A 24,557-nucleotide genomic window follows, 5' to 3' on the forward strand; every position below is an offset into this window, starting at 1 on the left:
TCTCGGAAGTTGTTCTTGTGACCGTCCTCAGGGCAGACATTTCGGCCCATGTAGACGACAATTTTGGAAGAATTTGTGCAAAACTTTAAACAACCCGTGCCTGTCACCATCATTTCTTTCCATAATCTCGTGTATCAGCACAATCATGTGGTATGAAATATTGCCCGGTTTCGCTATTATGACGGTGTGTCTGATCATTCCTGGTGTCGCGACTGCTCAAATACACAAGCTCACAAACAATGGGAAGGTGAGTGTAGATGATTATCGTTGATTTAAACAACCCTTTCTATCTTATATCACGGCACTTATGCTTTATTGAATCTTTCAATGGTTAGAAATGTTGATATTACATGAAACTTGTCTGACAGCTCTGCATGCCCTCGTAAATATTGGTCAACGCATCTATAATTCATATACTCTGTTTTCTATTAGGAAAAGAGGATTGCAAGGGTCCCTTATCACTGGTATTTGATGGAGAGAGATAAGAGAGTGTCTGGGGCTGGCGTACATTACCAATCCAAGGTAGAAACTTGCATTTATTGTCGTAATTGACAATATTCTCACAAAATACGTTTTTTTTTTCTTTTTTAAATATGTTCTTTTATTTCACAGGGACTTGAAAACATCAATTGAAGATCCATCCAGTTCCCTCTGCAAACTTTATTCGCAATGTACATTTTATTCAGCTGTCTATTAAAATGTCTTTAAATGGTACATTTGCTTGCTGTTGTCATCATAGTTTAATATTTTTAAGATTCTTTATACAATTATTACATTGTACTGTTTTGATCAGCGTAATGCACATATAAATAATGGTAGTTTCCGTAACTTGACACTTTTTGATACTCAGCAGAGCAGAACAAATTATGTTTGAAGTAGTTGTCCTAAAATGAGATCAGTTTACTTTGTCAAAATCTCCACTACACTGCTGTCATGTAGAGACCAAAGAATTTGAAATGCACGCAATGTACATGATACACTATATACACATTATGTTTGTCTAGCATACAGTACACATTATACATTGACAATAGACAACTGAAGTGAAATAGTGGAATTATTTTTAAACATACACTGTATACAAGTAATATGCAGGGTTGACCTTTTGCCATAACAATAGGATGAAAAAAACAAGCATCTTGTACTGAAGTAGAAGCATTCTTATTTTAAAGTGAATCATAGTTTTTTTTAACGCAGCAATTTAAGTAAGGTAAATTTCAGAAGTAATCAAGGACAAAAGAGACCTTATGCATCTATTCAGAGAACCCATTGATTTGTAGAGATCATTGATCTGGACCAGCAAGTAAGCAAATAGCTATTTGGCAGACACGGTTATTCAAAGCACAATGCTTACAACACACTTATTAAAGGGATAATCCCCCTAGGCAACCTGAGTTATATGCATACAATTGTGCTCGTGCATGGAATGTTCCCTGTGAGGCTCAAATTAGCAAATATCTACTTTCTGGCCCAGAGTTTCAGTCACAATGGCACACTATCAGTGTACAAATGGATTCAAAATGGTTGCAAAATTTCAGCAATGTTATACATGTATTTATGATTGTACTTTTTCTTGAGAAGCCTTCCCAGCAAGCTAAGAGGCTAAAATTTGTATGCATATTTTTTATCTCAGAGCAGCCATGTTTAAAGGGATCATTCACCCTAAAATTTAATTTCTCTTATCATTTACTCAAACTCATGCCATCCCAAATGTGTATGACTTACTTTCTTCTGCAGAAGACAAACAAATATGTTTAGAAAAATAGCTCAGCTTTGTAGATCCTCACCATGCAAGGGAATGGTGGTCAAAAATTTGAAAGTCCAACAAGCATATAAAGGCAGCATAAAAGTTAAATGACTCCAGTGGTTTAATCCATATCTTCAGAAGGGATATGATGTGTGGGTGAAAAACAGGTCAATATTCAATTCCTTTTTACTAGAAAATGTCCACTTTCACATTCTTTGTTTTTGGCGATTCCCATTATTTGTGCATTTCGTAATCTACTAGTTGGGCCTGGTGAAAGGTGGAGATTTGTAGTAAAAAGGGTTTATTAATATTGAACTGTTTCTCACTCACACCTATTTGTATCTAAGTACCATGTTGCATTTTTTGCAACATTCAGAAAAATGCTGTTTACTTCAAATTTATATTATGGGGGTTTGTTGCCATTTAATATTTCTATCACTAAAAGTGGTGTATCATCAATGTAAAAATGCACTATACGGCCAAAAGTATGTGGACACCCCTTCTAATAAACTGGTTTGGTTTCGAGGTCTATAAATATATGGTTAACTGCATCTGGTGTGGAAGAACTTGACTGGCGTACACAAAGCCCAGACCTGAACCACATTGAACATCTTTTTAGTGAATTGAAAAGCCAGCTGTGATCAACACCCCATCGTCCCAACATATTTGATGCCTGACCTCACTGATGCTCTTGTGTCAGAATGGGAGCAAGTCCCTGCAGCCATGTTTCTACAGTACAGTGGAAAGATTTCCCAGAAGAGTAGAAGCTGTTAAGGGGAATTGATGCCTATGGTTTTTAAATACAATTTTCATCAAGCGCATGTGGTGTCTCGTGTCTACAAACATTTGGTCATTTGTAGTGTATATTACAGACCAAGTACTTCATTGGCTAAATTTGATCCAAACTACTGGTCAGTTGACAGTGACAATGTTGTGTAACTTTAGCATGCTGAGAGATTCAAATGATAAATGTGTTCCTGTCAAAAACAATTTTGATGCATTTTAGTGTGAGCTGTGAGTGTTGTACTATGTGTTTTTAACCAACTAGACTTTAAATTAAATTGCTTTAAACAACTTATGCATTGTTCTTGCAAAACAATGAAAGTAAATTCAAATGTTTAATAAAAGCACCAGTATGACAAAAAAAGAGGATCACATAACCATTTTATTTAAATGCAAAAAACACATTACATATGAGTATTGCAGTGGTAAATGTTGGTTTTACTGATCAGTCTATTCCTTATTTCTTAAATGGACAACAATTAGTTCACAAACCCCTCACTATACATTGAACACCATGATGTACCAAGCTGAGAAAACTGAATATATTCTGCACCTTAACTAGATTTTTAAAGTAAAACTAGGAGAAACAAACTAGTTATAATTATGCATTACAGTCTACTTCTCGTCTTTGCCTTTAGTCTTTCTGTACACCATTTCCCTGAAGCTAGAAAGGATTTTACTCTCCCTCTTTCTCCTTTCCTCCTGGTTGAAAGATGCAAGTGCTCTCTTCTCATCAGCACTGTAGATCTGGTTTTCCTTTCTCAAACGCACAGCTTCCATACGTCGATGCCTAAAGGTTGTAAACATTTAATAAACATAGCATAGAAAAAATGTACAAGATGCTCTACCTAGTCTATTATAAAACTTGTATGTTATTGCATAACATCTTCTGAAAGATTAGTTTGTTGTATAAATGCAAAAAGCTTTATACCTGCTTCCACTCATGACAAAGCCAGAAATCTCAAACTCTGCAATCTCATTGCTAGTCAGACCGATTTCACCTCTTCTTGGAATTCGTTTTCCAGCTTTGACAAACTCTGCCATGGCTGCACCTTCACCTGGCAGTAAAGCGTGGCCAAAACTATGGAAAAGATGAGAGAGCGGAATGTTTTTAAGTTCAGAAAAACACTTTAAAAACTCCATTAATATCATGCAACAGAATGGAGGAAGACAAAATGCTCACTCTAATGGTTTATCATCTTGGGACAGGTGAGTAAGAGGAGCTTCAGGTCCAACAACATGTTCTCCAACACCAGTTTTCTCCACCCATGAGACTTCATTAATGTCCTCTTCCTCAGACTGATCACTGCTAGAGCTACTAGACTCCTTGTGACTCTTCTTCGCCCTCTTCTTCTTTGATTTCCTCCTGTGAGGAAGAAATCATGACATTTTAGAAAACATTCCAAGCCTTCTGATTCAATGCAGTACACTTACAGCGAATGAAAAAAAAAGATAACTTACTTCTTACTTTTCTTCTTTCTTTTCTTCTTTTTCATCTCTTCTGCAAAACAAAACGGTAAACTCTTTTGAAGGGGATAGTTCACCCATCAGCATTTACTCATGCCATTCCAGATGTGTATGACTTACTTCTGTAGAACAAACTAAGATTTTTTTCAAGAATAAATCTGATTTGTAGGTCCTCACAATGCAAGTGAAGGGTAACCAAAACATTGAAGCTCAAAAAAAGCACACAAAGGTAACATTTATGTAATCAATATGACTCCAGAGGTTAAATCCATGTCTCCACTGTCATCCTTCACCTATAATAGGTGTGGATGAGAAACAGTAGGGCTGTCAAATAAAATTTTTAATGAAGAAATGGTTGAATTGAAAAACAAATGGATGGTTGCTAAAGCATTTGGTGTGTACAGCCCCTTACAGTTGGTGGAGGTATTTGCTCTCTCATAAAAACGTTTCTCAGATTAAGCAACAATTTTTTTTTTAAATGCTTTGCGAGGAAAGATGTTCAACTTGGAAATATGTGTCTCATGATCCTCGCATTCGGTTCCAGTCTGTTGTGTTCCATCTGATTGAACAGCCCCTGGCCCGTGCTCCTCTGAGCCACTTCACCGAGTTCAGACGAATACCTCTATTATTTGGGAATATTGCTACCCTACATACAACTGTAATAAATAAAAACAATGTGGAATTTCAATGTTATTACAGCTTGTGTCTGGGGTAGTATATTGTGGCATCAGTGAGAGAATGTCAGAGATAGAACCCAAACGCAGAGTTAAATAAACAAGGAATTTATTAAATACCAAAAATAAAAGGAAGACAAATAAATAAATCTAACTCCTACAAAGGGAAAAAACAATAAACAAACCCCAAAGTGAAAAAAAACTAAACAAAGGAAGCATACCGGTAATTCAAGCTGGGTCAGGGGAAACAAGAAGCAGGAACGACCAGACCGAGGCAGGGATGGGAATAATAAAGAAGAACTTGACCGACTGGAAAACAAGCACACAAGACAAACTGGCAATGGACAGCCAATATGAGGAGAGAAAATCAAGCGGGTTAACAGGGGAAAGGTGAGACAAATGAACTAATAATAAGCAAAAAAGGAGGCGGGGTATGACGTAAGAGAGAGAGACACCTGGCAATACAGAAACAAAACCACGTGCTCTCAAAAGACAACAAAACATCTAGGGATGCACCGAAATGAAAATTCTGAGCCGAAACCGAAAATCCAGGATGCACTTGGCCGAAAACCGAAACCGAAATTTTTACCTATTTAAAAAAAATAAAAATAAAATGTTGTGTATAATTGTATTAATTTTATACTTTTCATTAATTTCATGAATTTAATTAATCTGAATTGAAAAACTACAAACCAATAAAATAAATCACACTTTTATTGAAAGTAGCACACCAAAATTGGACAAAAAATATATTAAAACTATATTAAATATTATTCTTCTTTCAGTTCTGTAAAAATCTAATTTTACAGATTTTATTAACAATTATCCAAATAATGTAAAGTTTTAGAAAACTATTATATGCACAACAACAGTCAAGTAATGAACTTAGCTAACATCTTTCAAAAAGTTTAAATATGCAACAGTAATTTTAATTAAAACAACAGGCAGAACACAGAATGGCAGAGGGCCTCTATTCCACTGATCTATATATATCTAATATATATATATATCTAATATATATATATATATATATATATATATATATATATATATAGATCAGTGCTCTATTCTGTTAATGTAAACGTATGTACACTTTAAGTGAAAATGATTGTGCAAAACAACAGTGCAAAACAACAGTAATTGAACTAAATCCAACCTCAACTGTAAACGACAGATGTATTCTCAAGTGAAGAACAAGTGTAATGTAATTGCTATTCACATCATATTGGACCGCTTATTTAAGTACAAGTGACAGGTTTCTCTTCAAGAACAAAAGTTGCTAAACGTTCTGACAGTCTCTCCTGTCAGAAAGCTCATCAAGAACATGAGATGCTGCACTGAACAGTTTCTCACTCGTTGTGCTGGTGCTTGGGCAGATAAATACCTGTGCGCAATCCGCGCAAGCAATGGAAAGCGGTCTTTGTTTATGCGACCGTAGTCAAGGGGATTGTCGCTTCTGCGTAGTTCAGCTATACGTCTCAAGTTGTGTTGTAGCTGCGCTAGTTGTGACATTTTCCTGTAGAATCTCTTGCTGTACTCTGTATATAATATACATCTTGAAAGTTCTGCTGAATAAACACTGCAGATCGCGGGCCGAGGAGGTATATATTTTCGGCCTTTTTTCTCTTTCTGCCGAAAACCGAAAGTGCCATTTTCGGCCGAAAATTTTCGGCGGCCGAAATTTCGGTGCATCCCTAAAAACATCCGAATGGCATGAGTGCACATCGGCAAGATAATAAGGTAATATATGCCCATACCAACCGACAAACTAGACAAGAGAATGCGTAGCAACACCAAACAAAGTGATGCCACGCATTCTCACACAAAACGAAAACTGAACGTACATCATGAGGCAAAAGCCATGCAATACATGCAACAGGTGAGACAGGACACATGTGCGAGAATTCAGTCACACACAAACCCAAAACCTCAGACTGAAGGGACCGAACCTCAGCACAATGTGAAGACAGCTCGTGACACGTGGTCACGAGAGACTGACATATATTATTGACGTGAGTGCATGCCACCAATATGACAAGCGCAATGCACTCACGCCAATACATGGAATATGAGTTTCCGGAATTCCAACCCCAAAACCGAACCAGACAGAAGGTTCAAGATCCAGAAACCATGCTCCAGACATTAAACAAGACGGACCGAAGAATTCAGGGAATTCAACCAAAACGGTGCGCTCACACAGACAGTGAAACACAAGACAGACATGGGACAATAAAGCCACGGTCCTGTCAGACAAAAACCCAGACTGACAGAGTAACAGGCCCGTGACATAGTGCAAGTGTAACACCATGAGAACTGTCTATTGAAGCGTCCCCCGCCCCCTTATTTTACTTTTGACTTAACATTTGAGAATATGGGCCGACTAAAACTTTTTATTTATTAATTTTATGCATATTCATTGAAAATTAAATGCTCTTTTTTTTAACAGCCAGGAATGTTCTTTATAATAATATAATGGTGCTGTATGGTTTATGTATTTATTGCGCCCTCTTGTGGACACCGAAAAAAAATTATTTTATTACTGACATGAACAAAATATTAATTTGTTATTTATTGTACCAAATTAACACAGGCTCATTTAAAACAACTAGCAATATGCACAGGTTCACAAGAATAGATTTTCCTTGTAACTGGAGCAACATTAAATCTGTTAATGTGAATATCACTGCATTGGAGGAGAAATCTCAAATGTACAAATGTATTCATTTTACTTTACCTTTAAAACTTGGAAATACTGTACACAAAGAATTTAAGAATATTACCATTGTGTGATGGGATATTCACCTAATAAGTTATATGCATATTTATTGTGAGCTCTAGTCAAAATATCCCTGAAGTTCTGTGGTCTATTTTGATAGCACAGGTATTCCGAAGGAAAAAAACTCCCTGGGTTTACCCACCATCTGGGAGTGTTTGGTGCTCTGTTGGCTCTTATATGACAATATAATATGAAGGAACAAAGCGAAGCCTGTATGTGTTAAATTGTTGGAAAAGGCATTATGCCAAGCAATAATCCTATGATGATGTAATCAGAGCATGTTGAATGTCGGAAACCCTACCACCAAATATAATGCAATTTTGCCACGTCTTAAAAACCCTGCATCCTAACCTACTCTCGCGAGATGAGCACCTTAAAAACAGCCTACGTTAGACATACAGTATATCTCGTCTTTTCATATACCTCATAAACAATGAAATATAAAAAATATTCAAAATGGCCATAATTGTTTGTGCTTTATTACTAAAATAATTATAACTTTTTCACACATTCAATTATTTTCTTCTTGTAACCCTCAAAAGAGAGAGAGCTTGGTGACTCCCAATGAAGCTCTGGCGACCCCCAGGTTGGGAAGCACTGGACTAAGTAAACAACATCAATATAAGAATCCGCTATTTAAGGTAAAAATTATGTCGTTTCTCTGCTCAATTGACAGCCCTAAGAAACAGATACAATATTTCAAGCCTGTTTTTACAATAAATCTAAGCTTTAGCCTTCACCTACACATTTTTCTTCATTTGTTTTTTGGTGATTCCAATTCTAAATGCATATCACCACCTACTGGACAGGGAGGAGAACTTAAAGCAAACGGACTTAAATATTGATCTGTTTTTCACCCACACCTATCATTTAGCTTCTGAAGATTTAGATTTAACTACTGGAATCTTATGGATTATTTTGATGCTGCCTTTAAGTGCTTTTCGATGCTTCTAGCCACCATTCACTTGTATAGTATGGATCGGAGATATTCTTTAAAAAATCTATGTTTGTGCTCTGCAGAAAAAAATAAAAGACATACACATCTGGAATGCCATGAGGGTGAGTAAATGATGAGAGAATTTTCATTTTTGGGTGAACTATCCCTTTAAGATCTCAAAAATAACATTACATCTTGGGACAAAAGAAATAACCCAAACCTTCAGAATCACTTTCTGACCCGCTGTCCTCTGAATGCTTCCTGTGTTTCCTCTTCTTTGATTTCTTTTTCTTCTTCTTCTTTTTCTTCTTTTCCTCTGTGAGAATAAAATCAATATCCTAATTTGGATTATGCATACATCAAATCAAAGTTCATGTTCAATAAAATGTGTGTTTGAGATACAAGCATGACACTGAAAATAAAGAATAATCTACCCTACGAACCTGAATCAGAGCCATTGTTCTTCACATCCTCTTCCACAGGAGTGTGCTCATCTGAGCTATTGATAAAAACATTTAGGCATATGCAGATAAAAACAATGAATGCATTAATTTAGACTTTTCTAAGTTTGAACTGGCTATTGTCATTGTACATGTAAAATATACATTGCTTTTGTGAGGAGTTCATGGTTAAAAAACCAGATGAGCTCATATATAGTTTTTAAAATACACATTTGATTGTTGAACTTACTCGGGTTCTCTGACTCTTGGAGAATAGCCCCAGACCTCAGGACATCCCAGTTCACCAATTCTTTCTCGTTCCTGTAGGCGTCTTAATAGAAAAAATAGAAAGAGAATAATACATTTTTTAAATAATCTTTAAGTACTGTCCTCCCTCAACCCATTATTTCCCCACATAACATCACCGAATCATGTATGCATTTACACGATCACCCTCCAGACTTTTACAGTGTGCAACACACAAACTCACCTCGCGATAAAGGCGTCTTGCCTCTGTCGTTGGGCATCATCTCTCTTCTCATAGTAATCAGACCTTGAGCCAGGACCGTATTCCCTGTCTCTCTGGTCAGACCAATTTAACCTATCTCGTTCCCTGGACCTCGACCGGCTGCGGGAATTCGCCACTCTGAACCGGTTTCGTGTCCTTTCTTTATCTGAGTATCGCGGCTTGTGCTCGTCATTATGGTTGTGTCTGGCGTTTTGCAGCTCTTGGTCCGGTGAGCGGCTGCTGGAGCGACTGTGGCGGCGTCTCTTCGGGCTCACGGTGTTTGAATATTTCTCGTCTAATTCGGGCATTATTATAGACTGACAGATTTACTAAATATAACCCGTAAATGTATCGCTGTTTACCTTTCTTAAATGTTGTAAACTTTTTTTACATTTTGTAGGTAATGTCGCAGTTCACCAAGAGGAACACTAGTAGCTAGATTATGTTGTGTAGAGAACAACGTCCTCGAAAGAAGGTTTAACGATTTAAAGCGTCAAAATATTGGTTTATATTAATTAAGGTTGTGTTAAGACTCACCACGATCGAAATAAACCTTCCGATAGGCATGGAAACCAAATATACGCTAGGTTTGTTGAAATCAAACATGAAGCTTACGTTTCCGCAACATTATCTTCTTCTATTGTAGCTAAATATAAGACATTACTGCAACACTAGAGCATTATTGCCCCCTGGAGTCCAGGGGTGAACTTACATTAAAATGTCTACTGTTCTTGCTCTAAAACGGCACGTTTTGGTGTGCGTAATTTTTTTTATGTTAAAGTAATTATTCATTTATTGATTTCTTTGTGTTGTGACTTGTCGCCGTTGTGTTTTCAGCTTTTATTTGTTTTGCTAATTTGGTTGTCTAGGAAAATAATAGTTTCTATTTTTCAAGCATTTGTCCATCTATTTGACAGAACTGAAGTTTTGATACACTTGATTTTTTTAGTTCATCTATGAAAATATAGCCATATATGATAATATAAAATAGATTAAAATACATACACTGGTGGCCAAAAGTTGACTAATAATGTACATATTTTGCTCTTATGGAAAGAAATCTGTACTTTTATTCACCAAAGTGGCATTCAACTGATCACAATGTCGACAGGACATTAATAACATGAAAAATGACTATTACAATTTGAATAATAAAAAAAAAAAAAAAAAAATTCAGAACTTCTTAAATTACTTCAAAGAGTTCTCATCAATTGCAGCTTTGCAGATCCTTGGCATTCTAGCTGTTAGTTTGTCCAGATACTCTGGTGACATTTTACCCCACACTTCCTGTAGCACTTGCCTTATATGATAGTCGGGCACTTCTCACACACCTTTGCTGATCCCACAAAAGCCAGTGTCTGTGTTTCTTTGCCCACCATAACCTTTTCTGTTTGTTCTTCTGTTTCAAAAGTGTTTTTTTTCTGTGCAATTCTTCCCATAAGACCTGCACCCTGAGTCTTCTCTTTACTGTTGTACGTGAAACTGGTGTTGAGCAGGTAGAATTTAATGAAGCTGTCTGCTGAGGACATGTGAGGCATCTATTTCTCAAACAAGAGACACTGATGTACTTATCCTCTTGTTTAGTTGCACATCTGGCCATCCACATCTCTTTCTGTCCTTGTTAGAGCCAGTTGTCCTTTGTCTTTGAATACTGTAGTGTTCACCTTTGTATGAAAGCTTTGCAATCCTTGAAAGCATTGTATAGCTTTCATTCCTCAAAACAATGACTGACTGATGAGTTTATTGAGAAAGCTGTTTCTTTTTTGTTATGTTTGACCTAATATTGACTTTAAGACATGCCAGTCTATTGCACACTGTGGCAACTCAAAAACAAACACAATGTTAAGCTTAATTTAACCAAACAAAATAGCTTTCAACTGTGTTTGATATAATGGCAAGTGATTTTCTAGTACCAAATTAGCAATTTAGCATGATTACTCAAGGATAAGGTGTTGGAGTGATGGTTGCTGGAAATGGGGCCTGTCTAGATTTGATCAAAAATTACTTTTTTAAAATAGTGATGATGTTTTTTTTTACATCAGTTATGTCCTGACTATACTTTGTGATCAGCTGAATACCACTTTGGAGAATTAAAGTACCACATTTCTCCAAATCTTTGGCCACCAGTGTACATGTACTCCATCTTTTTTTTTAACCCACTTGCATAAATGTGTCTCTTTAAGCTAAACATGATATACATAAGATTTATAAATGTGGATTTATAAAGTATAAATAAAGTATAAAAGATTTATAAATAAAATGAAATGATGAATATAAATGAAAATGAAAATATAAATTAAAATATAAATGAAAATATAAATATTAAAATATAAATGAAATGATGTGGAGTTTACAATGATAAATTGGTGTTTTATAAGAGAAGTGACAGACAATTTTGCGACAGGTAGGTGTCAGTTTACGGCTCTCCCCATTCTTTTGTTTGGTATTCACAAATGGTATACTGTCATAACACTCTAGTTGACCACTACTCTCTCTCCTACTGTAGAACCGTGGAGGTTGTTATCTCCTTTTGTATAAAAGAATCTCTGGCAGAGTGCTACATGGCGCTAGGAAGTGTAATCAAGCTTGAAATCATGATTGTGCCTAGAACTTAAAAGCAAAATGTACCCTGACAAAGGAGTTCTCTTACGAGAGGTTCTCTCGTATTGCGTAAGCTAGCTTACGCTACGGGAAAGATTCATCTTTTCTGAGATATTGAAGCCAAAAAATTATCCTTAATTTTGTATCATTTGTCAACGCAGTGCAGCAACTGCAGACCTTGAGTGGGCTAGCTAGCGAGCTCATTGGTTGCTCTGCGGCAACTGCTGCAGCCTATAGACGAACTTGCGTGAACTCGCGTCCAATGAGAGGCGTCCGCGCGCTTACTGCATCAAAGCCCGCCAAAATGGGCGTGGCTAGAGTGCATATAAGCGTAGTTCGTAGGCTGGAACCCTGATTTTCATCTCTTCAGCGAAGCTCTTCGCATCTCTGAACTGGAAGCCGCGTCACCGTTCGAGGGGCATCTAGCAAGCTTGGACAGCGCTCGAAGAAGCCGGCCGTCTCCGCCACCTTCAGCCATCCTGCGAGCTACGCCATCCGGCGACGTATCCTTTTTTAGAGCAAGCTAGTTCTTAACGAACTTCACAAAAGAGTAACGAGTGTCTTTTTTAAGATGCCTCGCACCACTTGCGCTTCATGCCGCGCCCCTCTCAGCGCCGGAGACCGCCACATCATCTGCGCTCTCTACCTGGACTGGGGTATGCAGAGCTCGCCCTCGCTGAAGGCGGATGCGACCTCTGCGAGGAGCTTCCGATGTCGACCCTGCGGGCTCGACTCGAAGCGCTCAGAACCGAAGCCGCCGCGCCGCCTTCCGTTCCGCCGCGCAGGAAAAAGCGCCGCTCCCAAAGGCTGCCAGAACCGGTGATAGAAGCAACTGCCTCGCCGGAGCCTCTCCCTCGAGCATCGCTCTCACCCTCCCCGCCCCCCCAGGACACGCAGTTGCCGCCCAGCGGCCGCACTGCGGCCATCTCGGAGGACGAGGCGGAGGATAAGGGCTGTTCCATCATGGCTTCGGACAGCAAGGAGTGGTCAGGCTCCCACGCCTCCTCCTCGGCCCAGGAATCCAGCAGGACCCGCGCCGGAGTCGGAACTAACACGCCTCCTCACACAGGCCGTCGACCGCCTCAGGCTCGAGTGGTCACCGCCCCCTGAGCAGGCTCCCAACAGACTCGACTGCTGCTTTCTTCAGAGCCGTCGCCGCGTAACACCCACGGCCCGGGCCGCTCCCTTCCTGCCGGAACTCCACACTGAGCTTGCAAAGTCGTGGAACGCGCCTTTCTCGGCCAGGATCCGTTCCCACGTCTCCACCCCTCTCGCTTCGGTGGACGGCACCACCGAGAAGGGCTACTCCTCCATCCCCCCGGTCGAGGATTCGGTAGCAGCACACCTTTGCCCGCCCTCCGCGAGATGGCGGTCTAAGCCAGTGCTCCCGTCTAAGGCCTGCAGAGCGACTTCCGCCTATGTTGGCCACGCCTATTCCGCCGCCGGCCAAGTCGCATCTGCTCTGCACTCCATGGCCGTCTTACAGATCCTCCAAGCGGACCTTCTTCGGGAGTGGGATGAGAAAGGCAGGCACCCAGAGGCTGTTACAGATCTAAGAAGAGCGACGGACCTCGCCCTTCACGCCACCAAAGCTGCAGCCCAAGCTCTAGGGAAGTGCATGGCCTCGCTGACTGTGACCGAGAGACACCTGTGGCTAACGCTAGCCGACATGGGAGAAGCAGAGCGCTCCACGTTCCTCAACGCACCGCTCTCTCTGACCGGTCTCTTCGGCTCCGCGGTGAGTGGCATTGTTGACCGCTTTTCAGAAGTCCAGAAAGCCACCCAAGCCATGAACCTCTTCCTGCCGCGTCGCGCTAGCTCCTCTGCAGGCCGCCCACGTGACCAGCCTCCTGCACGAGCCTCTTCACAGCGCCCAGCTCAACAAAGTCAGACTTCTCAGCGTCGACAGGGCGGCCGCCCTCGATCAGCGCTCAGACAGCCGCCGCAGACCGCCGCCCCGCGGGCCTCGGTCTAAGGTTGCGCTGAAACCTGAGCAACCGAAGTCCTCCTAGCCTTGTTGAAAAAACGACGGCTCAGTCCGCCGCGGCGGACCACCGTCAAAGCTTCGCCCCTGTCAGTCCCCTCTCTCAGGCTACTACAGTGGTGGATTCAGCAGCCAACAAGCCGGTGATACTGCCCGCTTGCCTGCACTCAAACACCGTTTTCACGGCGACCCAAAGAAATCTTGTAAAGAGCAAACATGCCTTATGTGTAGAAAATGTGCCCACAATCCAGTGTTCACCCCTACACACAAGCATTACACTTCCGTGTTCCTATCAGAGCCCACTCACATAAAGCGGACACAGCCCGCTCGAGTGTTAGAGTCAATAAACGCGCCCATGAATCCGTGCGGCGCCCTTCTCTGGCCGCTCTGTCACACGACCAGCCTTATGTGTAGAAAATGTGCCCACAATCCAGTGTTCACCTCTACACACAAGCATTACACTTCCCGTGTCCCGATCAGCTCCACTCACATAAAGCAGACACAGCCCGCTCGAGTGTTAGAGTCAATAAACGCGCTCACGAATACGTGCGTGCGCCCATTCTCTGCCCGCTCTGTCACACGGCCAGCAAACACTTCTCTGTATGTAAGTCCCGTGCCCGTGATTATGCTCGCGCATCACTTAACAGATGTGACTCTTTCCCCATTCACCTCAATCGGAAGTCACTCACAGAACAGCCTGTCCCTGCTGTCTGCGAGCAGTCATGCATAAGCACAGTAAGCGGCTCACACATTCTGTTCAGCGCTGTGTGCAGCAATCAGGGCCATTTGGCCATTCACCCTCTAGCGTTACGCTTCAAAGCGTGGGAAGCTATCCCAGGGATATCCAAATGGGTGTTAAGCACAATAAAACAGGGCTATTTGCTACAGTTCGATCGCCGCCCTCCCAGCTTCAGAGCGTGGCTCGAAACTATTGTGAACACGGAAGCAGCCTGCATGCTTCGTTCAGAAATAGCAAACCTTTTGTGCAAAAGGGCCATAGAGAAAGTGCCGCCTTCGCTGAGCGAGTCGGGGTTTTACAGCCGTTATTTTCTTGTTCCCAAGAAAGACGGCGGCCTCAGACCAATATTAGATCTCAAGGGTTTGAACAAGGTGCTTGCAAAAAGACCGTTAAAAAATCAGGAAACTCCTCGCGCATACGCGCCAGGGGGACTGGTTTATCTTACTCGATCTGAAAGATGCCTACTTTCAAATTCAGATAAATCCCTGTCACAGGCCATTCTTGAGATTCGCCTTCGACGGCCAGGTTTATCAATCCACCGTCCTTCCGTTCGGCCTGTCTTTAGCACCCCGTACTTTCACGAAGTGCATGGATGCGGCGCTCGCACCCCTGAGGAGTCAGGGCTTGCGAATTCTGAACTATTTGGACGACTGGCTGATTATGGCACAGTCACATACGGAGCTTCTGTCTCACAGAACAGTTCACCTCAGCCATCTGAACAGTTTGGGTCTTGCAGTCAATTGGGCCAAGAGCTCACTACAGCCCAGTCAGGCAATTTCCTTCCTTGGAATAAAACTGGACTCCGTGGCAATGACGGCTCGCTTATCTACACAGCGCGCGCGCCGTGTTCAGCGACTAGCCGCGTCCTTTCAGATGAACAGCCTCACGCCTCTGAAAAAATTTCAGAGAGTGCTAGGTTACATGGCCTCAGCCGCAGCAGTACTTCAGCTGGGTTTACTGCGCATGCGCCCACTTCAGCATTGGCTAAACACCCGCGCGTCTCGCCGGGCTTGGGCCACAGGCCGCCAGCCGATCAAGGTGACTCAGACCTGTATTTCAGCTCTGCAGCCCTGGACAGTGGCCGAATGGTATCAGCGGGGAGTGACGATGGGAGCTGTATCTCGCCGAAAATTCATCTTGACAGACGCGTCCAACACGGGTTGGGGCGCGGTCTGCGAGGGCTCTCCGGTTTTTGGCCTATGGTCAGTTCAGGAAAAGCTCCTTCACATAAATTGTCTGGAAATGATAGCGGTCGAGTACGCGCTTGTGCGCTTTCTCCCGGTCATTCAGGGTCACCACGTCCTGGTCCGTTCGGACAACAGATCTGTGGTATCCTACCTAAACCGTCAGGGCGGTGTCAGATCCAGGAACCTCTTCCATCTGACGAAACGCATACTGAGTTGGTCCCAGTGCCACCTGCGCTTGCTGATGGCGACGCACGTGCCAGGCCACCTGAACGACGGCCCAGACAGACTGTCCAGAGACAATATTCCTCCAGGGGAATGGTCCCTGCACGCTCAAACAGTCCAGAAGTTATGGCGCATATTCGGCAGAGCAGAGATAGACCTCTTTGCGTCAGAAGAGAACTCTCACTGCCCAATATTTTTCTCGAAGCGAGGACGCGCTGGCCCAGGACTGGCCCAACCGCCCGCTTTACGCCTTCCCTCCCGTCTCGCTATTACCACAGGTAATGCAGAGGATCAGGGAAACACGTCACTCGGTGCTCCTCATAGCCCCGCGTTGGGAGAATCAGACATGGTTCCCGGAGCTTACGCAGCTGTCACTGACAGCACCGTGGCCCATCCCAGTGAGAGCAGATCTCCTCTCTCAAGCTCGCGGCACGATCTGGCATCCCCATCCAGAGCGCTGGGCGCTGCACGCATGGGTGATCAACGACTACCCGTCGCTCTGCCAGAAGGGGTAATATACACCATCATACACACTAGAGCCCCTTCCACGAGAAGACTCTATGCGTCAAAATGGTCTGTGTTTTCAAAATGGTGCACCGACAGAGACCTAGACCCACGGACATGTGGGGTGTCGTCGCTGCTCGTGTTTTTACAAGAGCTGCTGGATAAGGGCAGATCCCCATCCACGCTCAAAGTGTATGTGGCGGCCGTCGTGGCGTTCGCTGAACCCCTGCATGGCCAGTCACTGGGAAAAAACGAGCTGGTCATCTGCTTCCTCAAGGGAGCTAGAAGGATGAACGCCCCCCATCGGTTCCTATCTGGGATCTTTCTATAGTTCTCAAAACTATGAAAGCCCCCCCTTTCGAACCGCTTCAATCCGTGGATTTGAAATACCTTTCACTCAAAGCCGTTTTTCTGACTGCCCTGTCATCAGTCAAACGTGTGGGAGACCTTCAGGACCAAGTGACTCCAAGGTCGTTTTAAAGCCTAGACACAGCTATGTTCCCAAGGTGATCGGTACTCCTTTCAGAGCACAGGTCATTTCCCTATCGGTGCTGCCAGCATCCGATAGCGAACGCGACGCCAAGCTCCTTTGCCCAGTCAGAGCACTGAGATTGTATACTGCGCGCTCCGCCTCTTTCAGACGCTCTGAGCAGCTTTTCGTTTCGTTCGAGGGCGCACCAAAGGTCTCGCCGCCTCGAAACAGACACTGTCTAGATGGATAGTGGACGCTATTGCTGCCGCATACGCGTCAAAAGACCTGCCATGCCCGTTGGGCATTAGGGCTCACTCCACTAGAGGCATGGCCTCATCGTGGGCATGGTCCAGCGGGATTTCCATTCACGACATATGTGTGGCAGCAGGCTGGCTTCCCCCTCCACCTTTGTCAGATTTTACAATCTGGAAGTGCCCGAGCTAGCTAGCTAGCCCGCTCAAGGTCTGCAGTTGCTGCACTGCGTTGACAAATGATACAAAATTAAGGATAATTTTTTGGCTTCAATATCTCAGAAAAGATTAATCTTTCCCGTAGCGTAAGCTAGTTTACGCAATACTCGTTCCCTCATCTAGAGAGAACCGAGGTTACGTTAGGTAACCGATTCGTTACATTTTGGTCGGCTCTCACCCAAAACCAATTGGATCCCTTTAGAAGACATGGATTAAACAACTGGGGCCAGTTGGACCAGCTATATGCAAGTTAAAACTTAGCTATAGCTGAGGCATAAATGGGCACTAAGTCATAATTTATGCACTACTAAATATTTGAGCATTACACCATTTAAAAATGTAGTATTAACTAATATTTAGTTAATTATATTACTCAAGGAGTAACGGATGGAATAAAAAAGCAGAATGATTTAATGACATCAGTGAGCTTATGTTCTGCGTGACAGACTTTAATCCTTTAGACATAACTGATGATGTTGATATTTAAACTTGTTTGCATTTATAAGAGAGAATATTATGTAAAAAGAAAAGAAAAGAAAAGAAAGAAAAGAAGCTTGCTTCTTTGAGGCTGTTCAGCATGAAACCGATCGAAAAGTGCACTTTCTGGGGTGTGTCACCCGGTGTCAAGTTTCATCACATACAAAATATATTAGATATTAAAATGAATAAATGTCAATTTTTCCAGCCTGTTGAATTAGTATTTATTTATTGCTCCTGATTAATTTTAGACACAGTTCATGAATAATGTTATATACATTGGCTATATATTTATTATATCTACTTTTATTAAGTGTCGCATTTCAATGGGAATATAATTGATTACAGCTGACAGTTACGTGAGTCAACAAGGTTTGAACATCAACTGTATCAAGATAAAAATATAATGCATGGCTTTTTAACACTTCTGTGTACAAATTTGAAGGTTGCTTATTGGATCTACTAGTTAAGTCTCACCTTAAGAATAGATGGTGCAACCAAATTAAGCACTGACTTTGTTACAAACTAACTAGTAGTTATAAGCAATTCATTTTAACTTTATGCCCAAATTTAAGTGAGACCTTATGCAAAGCTGGTGCAACCCTACCCTGGAATCTTATGGATTACTTTTGTGCTGCCTTTATGTGCTTTTTGAAGCATTCCATGGATCTACAGAGCTGAGATGTTCTTATAAAAAAAAATCTTAATTTGTGTTCCGCAGAAGGGGAGGGGGTGAACTATAAATTATGTTTAAATTAAATTGCATATTCACTAATAAAATACCAACGGCTTTTGAAGCCTCAGCCTCACAACCAGCGAAATAATATGAACAAACAGACGTTGGCATCAAGAAGCTCTAAGGTTGGCATCGTTGGTTTGTCACTTGTTATTCATCACACGTATGCATTGGCAGACTGTTATTTTGCGACTCCTGTCGGCTGGTGCACGAGACGCAGCGCGAGACTCTTTCATCTCACACAAGGAACTCCAGCTCGTTGCGTTGTTAGCTCAACCGACGCATATTATCGGTGTAATTGTTGTCTCTCAACAAAGGGAATCGTGGCTTTTAACGGGTCGCTCTGCAGGTATATGATTCTGAGAATTCACTTACAATAATGGGGATATTAAAAATGAAATGCATTATGTTTAACCTACAGCGTTGCTGTGCATCATAATCAGATAGGCCGCGACCTGCCGCCAAATCAAGAAGGAGAGTTTCATTGAAACATTTGTTTTGTTTGCAGACTGACCGCTGCCCACCGGGTCCTAACAGTTCTGATTGGCACAAACAAAAATCTGTTGCCTCACAGATATTGCATTTTGTTCATGACGCAATTAGACTTATATCATTATCTGTATGCCACTTTTCCGCCGCATTCCCGCTTTTGCTTGTCTTTTGTTATTGCAAAGCTAGCCAGCTAGCCTGCTTTTGATTCTTGTGTTCATGCGGTGTCCAGATTTTGTTGCCCTGAATTCAAAATTATTATAAGTTTATTTTTACTTTATTAGTATATAACTTTTAAAGCATGTTTGGATCGGCACAGCAACTCGATAGCAACTTATATATATATATATATATATATATTTCATTATTATTATTATTTTTTTGTGTGTGTGAACAACAGAGAATTGCTGTTTTATATCACTGCTTGACAGACAGCTAAAAGTTGCCTGTGACAGCAACATTAATGTAGAAAGCTTTGTATTATATAGAGAGATAGAACAGGTGAAACTCGAAAAATTAGAATATCGCGCAAAAGTTCTTTAATTTCAGTAATTCAACTTAAAAGGTGAAACTAATATATTATATAGACTCATTACAAGCAAAGTAAGATATTTCAAGCCTTTATTTGATATAATTTTGATGATTATGGCTTACAGCTTATGAAAACCCCAAATTCAGAATCTCAGAAAATTAGAATATTACATGAAATCAATAAAAAAAAAAAAAAAAGGATTTTAAATACAGAAATGTCGGCCCTCTGAAAAGTATAATCATGCATATGTACTCAGTACTTGGTTTGGGCCCCTTTTGCATTAATTACTGCCTCTATGCGGCATGGCATGGATGCTATCAGCCTGTGGCACTGCTGAGGTGTTATGGAAGACCAAGATGCTTCTCAGCTCTTCTGAATTGTTTGGTCTCATGTCTCTCATCTTTCTCTTGGCAATGCCCCATAGATTCTCTGTGGGGTTCAGGTCAGGCGAGTTTGCTGGCCAATCAAGCACAGTAATACCATGGTCATTGAACCAGGTTTTGGTACTTTTGGCAGTGTGGGCAGGTGCCAAGTCCTGCTGGAAAATGAAGTCAGCATCTCCATAAAGCTTGTCTGCTGAAGGAAGCATGAAGTGCTCTAAAATGTCCCGGTAGACGGCTGCGTTGACTCTGGACTTAATAAAGCACAGTGGACCAACAACAGCCGATGACATGGCTCCCCAAACCAACACAGACTGTGGAAACTTCACACTGGACTTCAAGCATCTTGGATTGTGTGCCTCTCCATTCTTCCTCCAGACTCTGGGACCTTGGTTTCCAAATGAGATGCAAAATTTGCTCTCATCAGAAAAGAGGACTTTGGACCACTGAGCAACAGACCAGTTCTTTTTTTCTTTAGTCCAGGTAAGACGTTTGACATTTGAAGCCCATGTCCAGGACCCGTCTGTGTGTGGTGGCTCTTGATGCAGTAACTCCAGCCTCAGTCCACTCCTTGTGAAGCTCCCCACACATTTGAATGGCCTTTTCCTGACAATCCTCTCCAGGCTACGGTCATCCCTGCTGCTTGTGCACCTTTTTCTTCCACACTTTTCCCTTCCACTTAACTTTCTATTAATGTGCTTTGATACAGCACTTTGAGAACATCCAACTTCTTTTGCAATTACCTTTTGAGGCTTTCCCTCCTTGTGGAGGGTGTCAATGATGGTTTTCTGCACAACTGTCAGGTCAGCAGTCTTCCCCATGATTGTGAATTCAACTGAACCAGACTGAGAGACCATTTAAAGGCTCAGGAACCCTTTGCAGGTGTTTAGCTGATTAAAGTGTGACACTTTGAGCCTACAATACTGAACCTTTTCACAATATTCTAATTTTCTGAGATTCTGAATTTGGGGTTTTCATAAGCTGTAAGCCATAATCATCAAAATTATATCAAATAAAGGCTTGAAATATCTTACTTTGCTTGTAATAAGTCTATATAATATATTAGTTTCACCTTTTAAGTTGTATTACTGAAATTAATGAACTTTTGCACGATATTCTAATTTTTCGAGTTTCACCTGTAATGTTCATTATGGTTGAAATCATATTTTTTTTTCCACCGTTTTTTTTGTTGTTGTTTTTTTGTATGGTTTTCTATTCAAGCAAATATCACAAAATCCTTAAAGACTACTGTTTTCTTCACAGGGATGTCGAAACTAAAGCTGATATCTGCAGAGGACACTCAGTACACCACATCATTTCTGAAGTCCATCAGTGAGCAACGAAACAGTGGTTTATTCTGTGATGTCACCATAATTGTGCAAAAGCGCAAGTTCCGGGCGCACAAAGTTGTGCTGTCCGCCTCGAGTACCTATTTTCGCCAACTTTTCTCAGTTGCTGGACAACTTGTAGAGTTGAACTTCATCAAGGCAGATATATTTGAGGTGATCTTGAATTACATATACACATCTAAAATATGCAAAGTTCGATCGGACAGACTTCAGGATCTCATTAGTGCCGGTCAGAATTTGGGTGTGAATTTTCTCGCCAATTTAGGAACGCCACTTGCACAAGTCAAGGGATTACCTGGCTTGTCCAAAGAAGGAGATAACAGTGTTAACTGCTCTGAGAAGAATGATACTGAAACGGAGAATATGCCGATCATTACTGAGACATTCTCACTGTCTGCTGAAGAGTTCAACATGGCAAGCAGTGGTACAGAAAAGGAAGTGGACTCGGACAATGATGACATTCTTTTCGTCTCCAAAACAGAAGCCTCACCAGCTCAAAAGATCAAGATGTCAGAAGTTAATGAGGGAGGGCCAGAGGCTAAAAAACAAAAAGTCATAAATGAGGAAGGAATTGTCTCTAAAAGCCAAGAGGGAAAAGACAAGCCTCCTTCTGATACATCACTCCAAAACAACCTCCAGCCCCAGCCAGACACAGTGCTTCTTGCTAGCCCTGTGATGTCCCCAGACGCCAGTAGCAATATTCTCACTTCACCTGTAAGAACCAGCTCAGCCAGTGAGCCCCACACCCCTGCATGCGAGAACACCTCACTCCCTCTAGAAAACAATGAGGTGCTTGGTGTGCAAAAGAAAACGGTTCTTCTAAAGCACTCGCCAGATAGTCCTGATAAAATCAGACTGTCGGATGTGAAGTCAATCTATAGCACAAATAATGGAACAGGAACCGGAATAAACATGGTACCGGTAGTTTCCGCAAAAACGACAATAACTTTAGACAAAGCCTCGGAAATTGATTCGTTATCGACAGGGTGTAAAGTATATGCTAACATAGGTGAGAACACCTATGATATTGTCCCTTTAAAGGAGGACCCAGGGGAGGGAGCCACCCAAGATCGAAAATCGCAGATGTCACCTGGTGCCGGCAATGTGTCTGGTAACTCGCCTCGAGGAAAGAAGTTCAAGCTGGATCAGGAGGATCACTACGAAATTATCATGGATGGAAAAACCTTCTATGTGTGCATTGTGTGTAAGCGTCCCTATGTGTGCCGAACAAGTCTCAAGCGTCACTTTAACACTCACTCGTGGGAAAGAAAGTACCCGTGCCATTACTGCAGCAAGGTTTTTGCTCTGGCAGAATACAGGACCAAACATGAGATCAGTCACACAGGGGAAAGACGGTACCAGTGTTTACTGTGCAGTGAAATGTTTCTCAATTATCAGGTTTTGTCTGGTCACTGCAAGCAAGTTCACAATCAAGACCCTTCAGGGCGGAAGCAGAAAGATGACACAAGCAACAACTTGTATCGGCTACTGCCTTGTAAAACAGTGCAGTTCAAACCGTATTCCTTCGTATCTGAGGAATCATTGGGGATTCCAGTGATCAATGAAGATGGGACTGTTCAACATTTAGACCCCAATAAAGCGCACTTTACAAGCGAGGAGCTTCCGTCTAGCCAAAGCAAAGCACTGGCCTGGAGTGACATCTTTGCAGAACCTGAGACACATAACAGTCCAGAAGCTCTTGCTCAGCGTAATCCGCAAGGACCACAACTGCAAGGACCACCGCCACAATCGCTCAACCAAATAAATGCTGAAAGCACAACAGAATTTGAGTTTGTTATACCAGAGACGTACTGAGCATGCTTGTTCGCTGCCCTGGCTCAGGTGCCTTGTTTGGGGTGGTGGAGTGGTTGATTGTCTGGACCAGTTGATTTGATTTGTAGTATAAACTCCAGTGTCCCATCAACTTACAGTAGTTTCAAGGTGCTTTTTGTTCTTGGTAATGTATATTTAGAACCATGTAGTACTTTGCATTGGTTTGCAGTTCAGTTTCAACTCATCAACTTAACATCTTAATTATGTGTTATCACTGTTAGATAACACATGGTTAATTAAATGGATATAATACATATTTTATGTACAGCAAAATTAGATTGAGCTGCCATATCTTTAAAATTTAGTTTTGCATTTTCTGTTCCATTCCTAGGACAGTATAACAATGTTGGATGTTATTAGCAGGGAACAAGTACAGACTGTTACAAATACAATTTGTTATATTTTTTTACAGTTATGTAACTTTAATATGTAAAGGCTTTTTGGGAGAGTGTTACATCAATAAGTCCAAAAGTAACTGTGTTGTACCTAAATCATACTAACTAAATTATTGTTTTCATATTCAGAGTTCAATTGGAAAGAGATGCTAAAATCATTTAGATTTTCTAGTCTGCTTCTTATTGTAGTTATTAATGATTGTTTGGCACTAGACGGATACATGTTAACGGCAGGTTTTGGTCCTGCAGTAAGAGTTTGAATGTTTGTATTTATGGTTTTTGCTGATTGTTATGTTTTAAGAAGGATGGAGTAAATATGCAAAATGTTTTTGTCAATTGTCCATTAATTATGTTTTAAAATGTATATGCTGGCCATATATTATCACAAAGGGTATGTGAAGAAAAATATTCATCCCTCCGCCAATCATGTCTCGATAACTACTGAAATGTTCAAGCTAATCAAATATTGGCACGATGACCTCTCCTTTTCAATAAAATATTTTTAGTGTTTTTTCAGCATAGTTTTGTCAGTTCATAGGTGTGAAGAATCTTTGATGACAATTAGGATGCCTTCAGTTTGTCAGAATACAAGCGCTCTAACACTGTAATCATCATCTACATAATAGTATTTAAGACCTTCATTTTAACCATTTCTCCCTTTCCTGAAACCTATTATTAGGTCTTCGTGCGATATATAATACAACTTTAAAGTATGCATGTATTTATTTATTTCCAGGAGCATCATGTGAATGATTATTATTTTTCAGGGTCAGTCTTCTACTTTGGTGATAACCACCCATCCATCAGTCATGCTAACATTCCTGCTCATGTCCCCTACATATCAGAGTGGAAATA

The 24,557-nt window shown here is 41.5% G+C and overlaps 3 protein-coding genes across 3 annotated transcripts; 2 read left to right on the plus strand and 1 right to left on the minus strand.

The window, feature by feature from the left end:
- Positions 1–714, plus strand: ndufa1 (NADH:ubiquinone oxidoreductase subunit A1). The gene is made up of 3 exons (XM_052089174.1): positions 1–247; positions 433–522; positions 613–714. Exons 1-3 carry the CDS (start codon positions 146–148, stop codon positions 631–633), a joined length of 213 nt encoding a protein of 70 aa, XP_051945134.1. The 5' UTR covers positions 1–145; the 3' UTR covers positions 634–714.
- A 2,186-nt stretch (positions 715–2,900) lies between these two features.
- nkap (NFKB activating protein) lies at positions 2,901–9,967 on the minus strand. The gene is made up of 8 exons (XM_052089175.1): positions 9,315–9,967; positions 9,075–9,155; positions 8,828–8,883; positions 8,605–8,700; positions 3,992–4,031; positions 3,714–3,896; positions 3,462–3,611; positions 2,901–3,320 (listed from the first exon to the last, which is right to left on the minus strand). Exons 1-8 carry the CDS (start codon positions 9,638–9,640, stop codon positions 3,146–3,148), a joined length of 1,107 nt encoding a protein of 368 aa, XP_051945135.1. The 5' UTR covers positions 9,641–9,967; the 3' UTR covers positions 2,901–3,145.
- An 8,982-nt stretch (positions 9,968–18,949) lies between these two features.
- LOC127617123 (transcriptional regulator Kaiso-like) lies at positions 18,950–24,182 on the plus strand. Its single transcript, XM_052089025.1, has 2 exons — positions 18,950–19,073; positions 21,389–24,182. The coding sequence occupies exon 2, from the start codon at positions 21,391–21,393 to the stop codon at positions 23,287–23,289; it is 1,899 nt and encodes a 632-aa protein (XP_051944985.1). The 5' UTR covers positions 18,950–19,073; positions 21,389–21,390; the 3' UTR covers positions 23,290–24,182.
- The last annotated feature ends 375 nt before the right edge of the window (positions 24,183–24,557 follow it).

Source organism: Xyrauchen texanus, chromosome 23 (assembly GCF_025860055.1).
Source record: "Xyrauchen texanus isolate HMW12.3.18 chromosome 23, RBS_HiC_50CHRs, whole genome shotgun sequence".
NCBI lineage: Eukaryota > Metazoa > Chordata > Actinopteri > Cypriniformes > Catostomidae > Xyrauchen > Xyrauchen texanus.

Coding starts and splice junctions, on each gene's coding strand:
- ndufa1 (XM_052089174.1), top strand. CDS start 146: ATGTGGTATGAAATATTGCCCGGTTTCGCTATTATGACGGTGTGTCTG. Junction 248..432: donor AGCTCACAAACAATGGGAAG/GTGAGTGTAGAT, acceptor GTTTTCTATTAG/GAAAAGAGGATTGCAAGGGT. Junction 523..612: donor GCGTACATTACCAATCCAAG/GTAGAAACTTGC, acceptor TTTATTTCACAG/GGACTTGAAAACATCAATTG.
- nkap (XM_052089175.1), bottom strand. CDS start 9,640: ATGCCCGAATTAGACGAGAAATATTCAAACACCGTGAGCCCGAAGAGA. Junction 9,156..9,314: donor CAAGACGCCTTTATCGCGAG/GTGAGTTTGTGT, acceptor TTTTCTATTAAG/ACGCCTACAGGAACGAGAAA. Junction 8,884..9,074: donor CCAAGAGTCAGAGAACCCGA/GTAAGTTCAACA, acceptor TTTTATCAATAG/CTCAGATGAGCACACTCCTG.
- LOC127617123 (XM_052089025.1), top strand. CDS start 21,391: ATGTCGAAACTAAAGCTGATATCTGCAGAGGACACTCAGTACACCACA.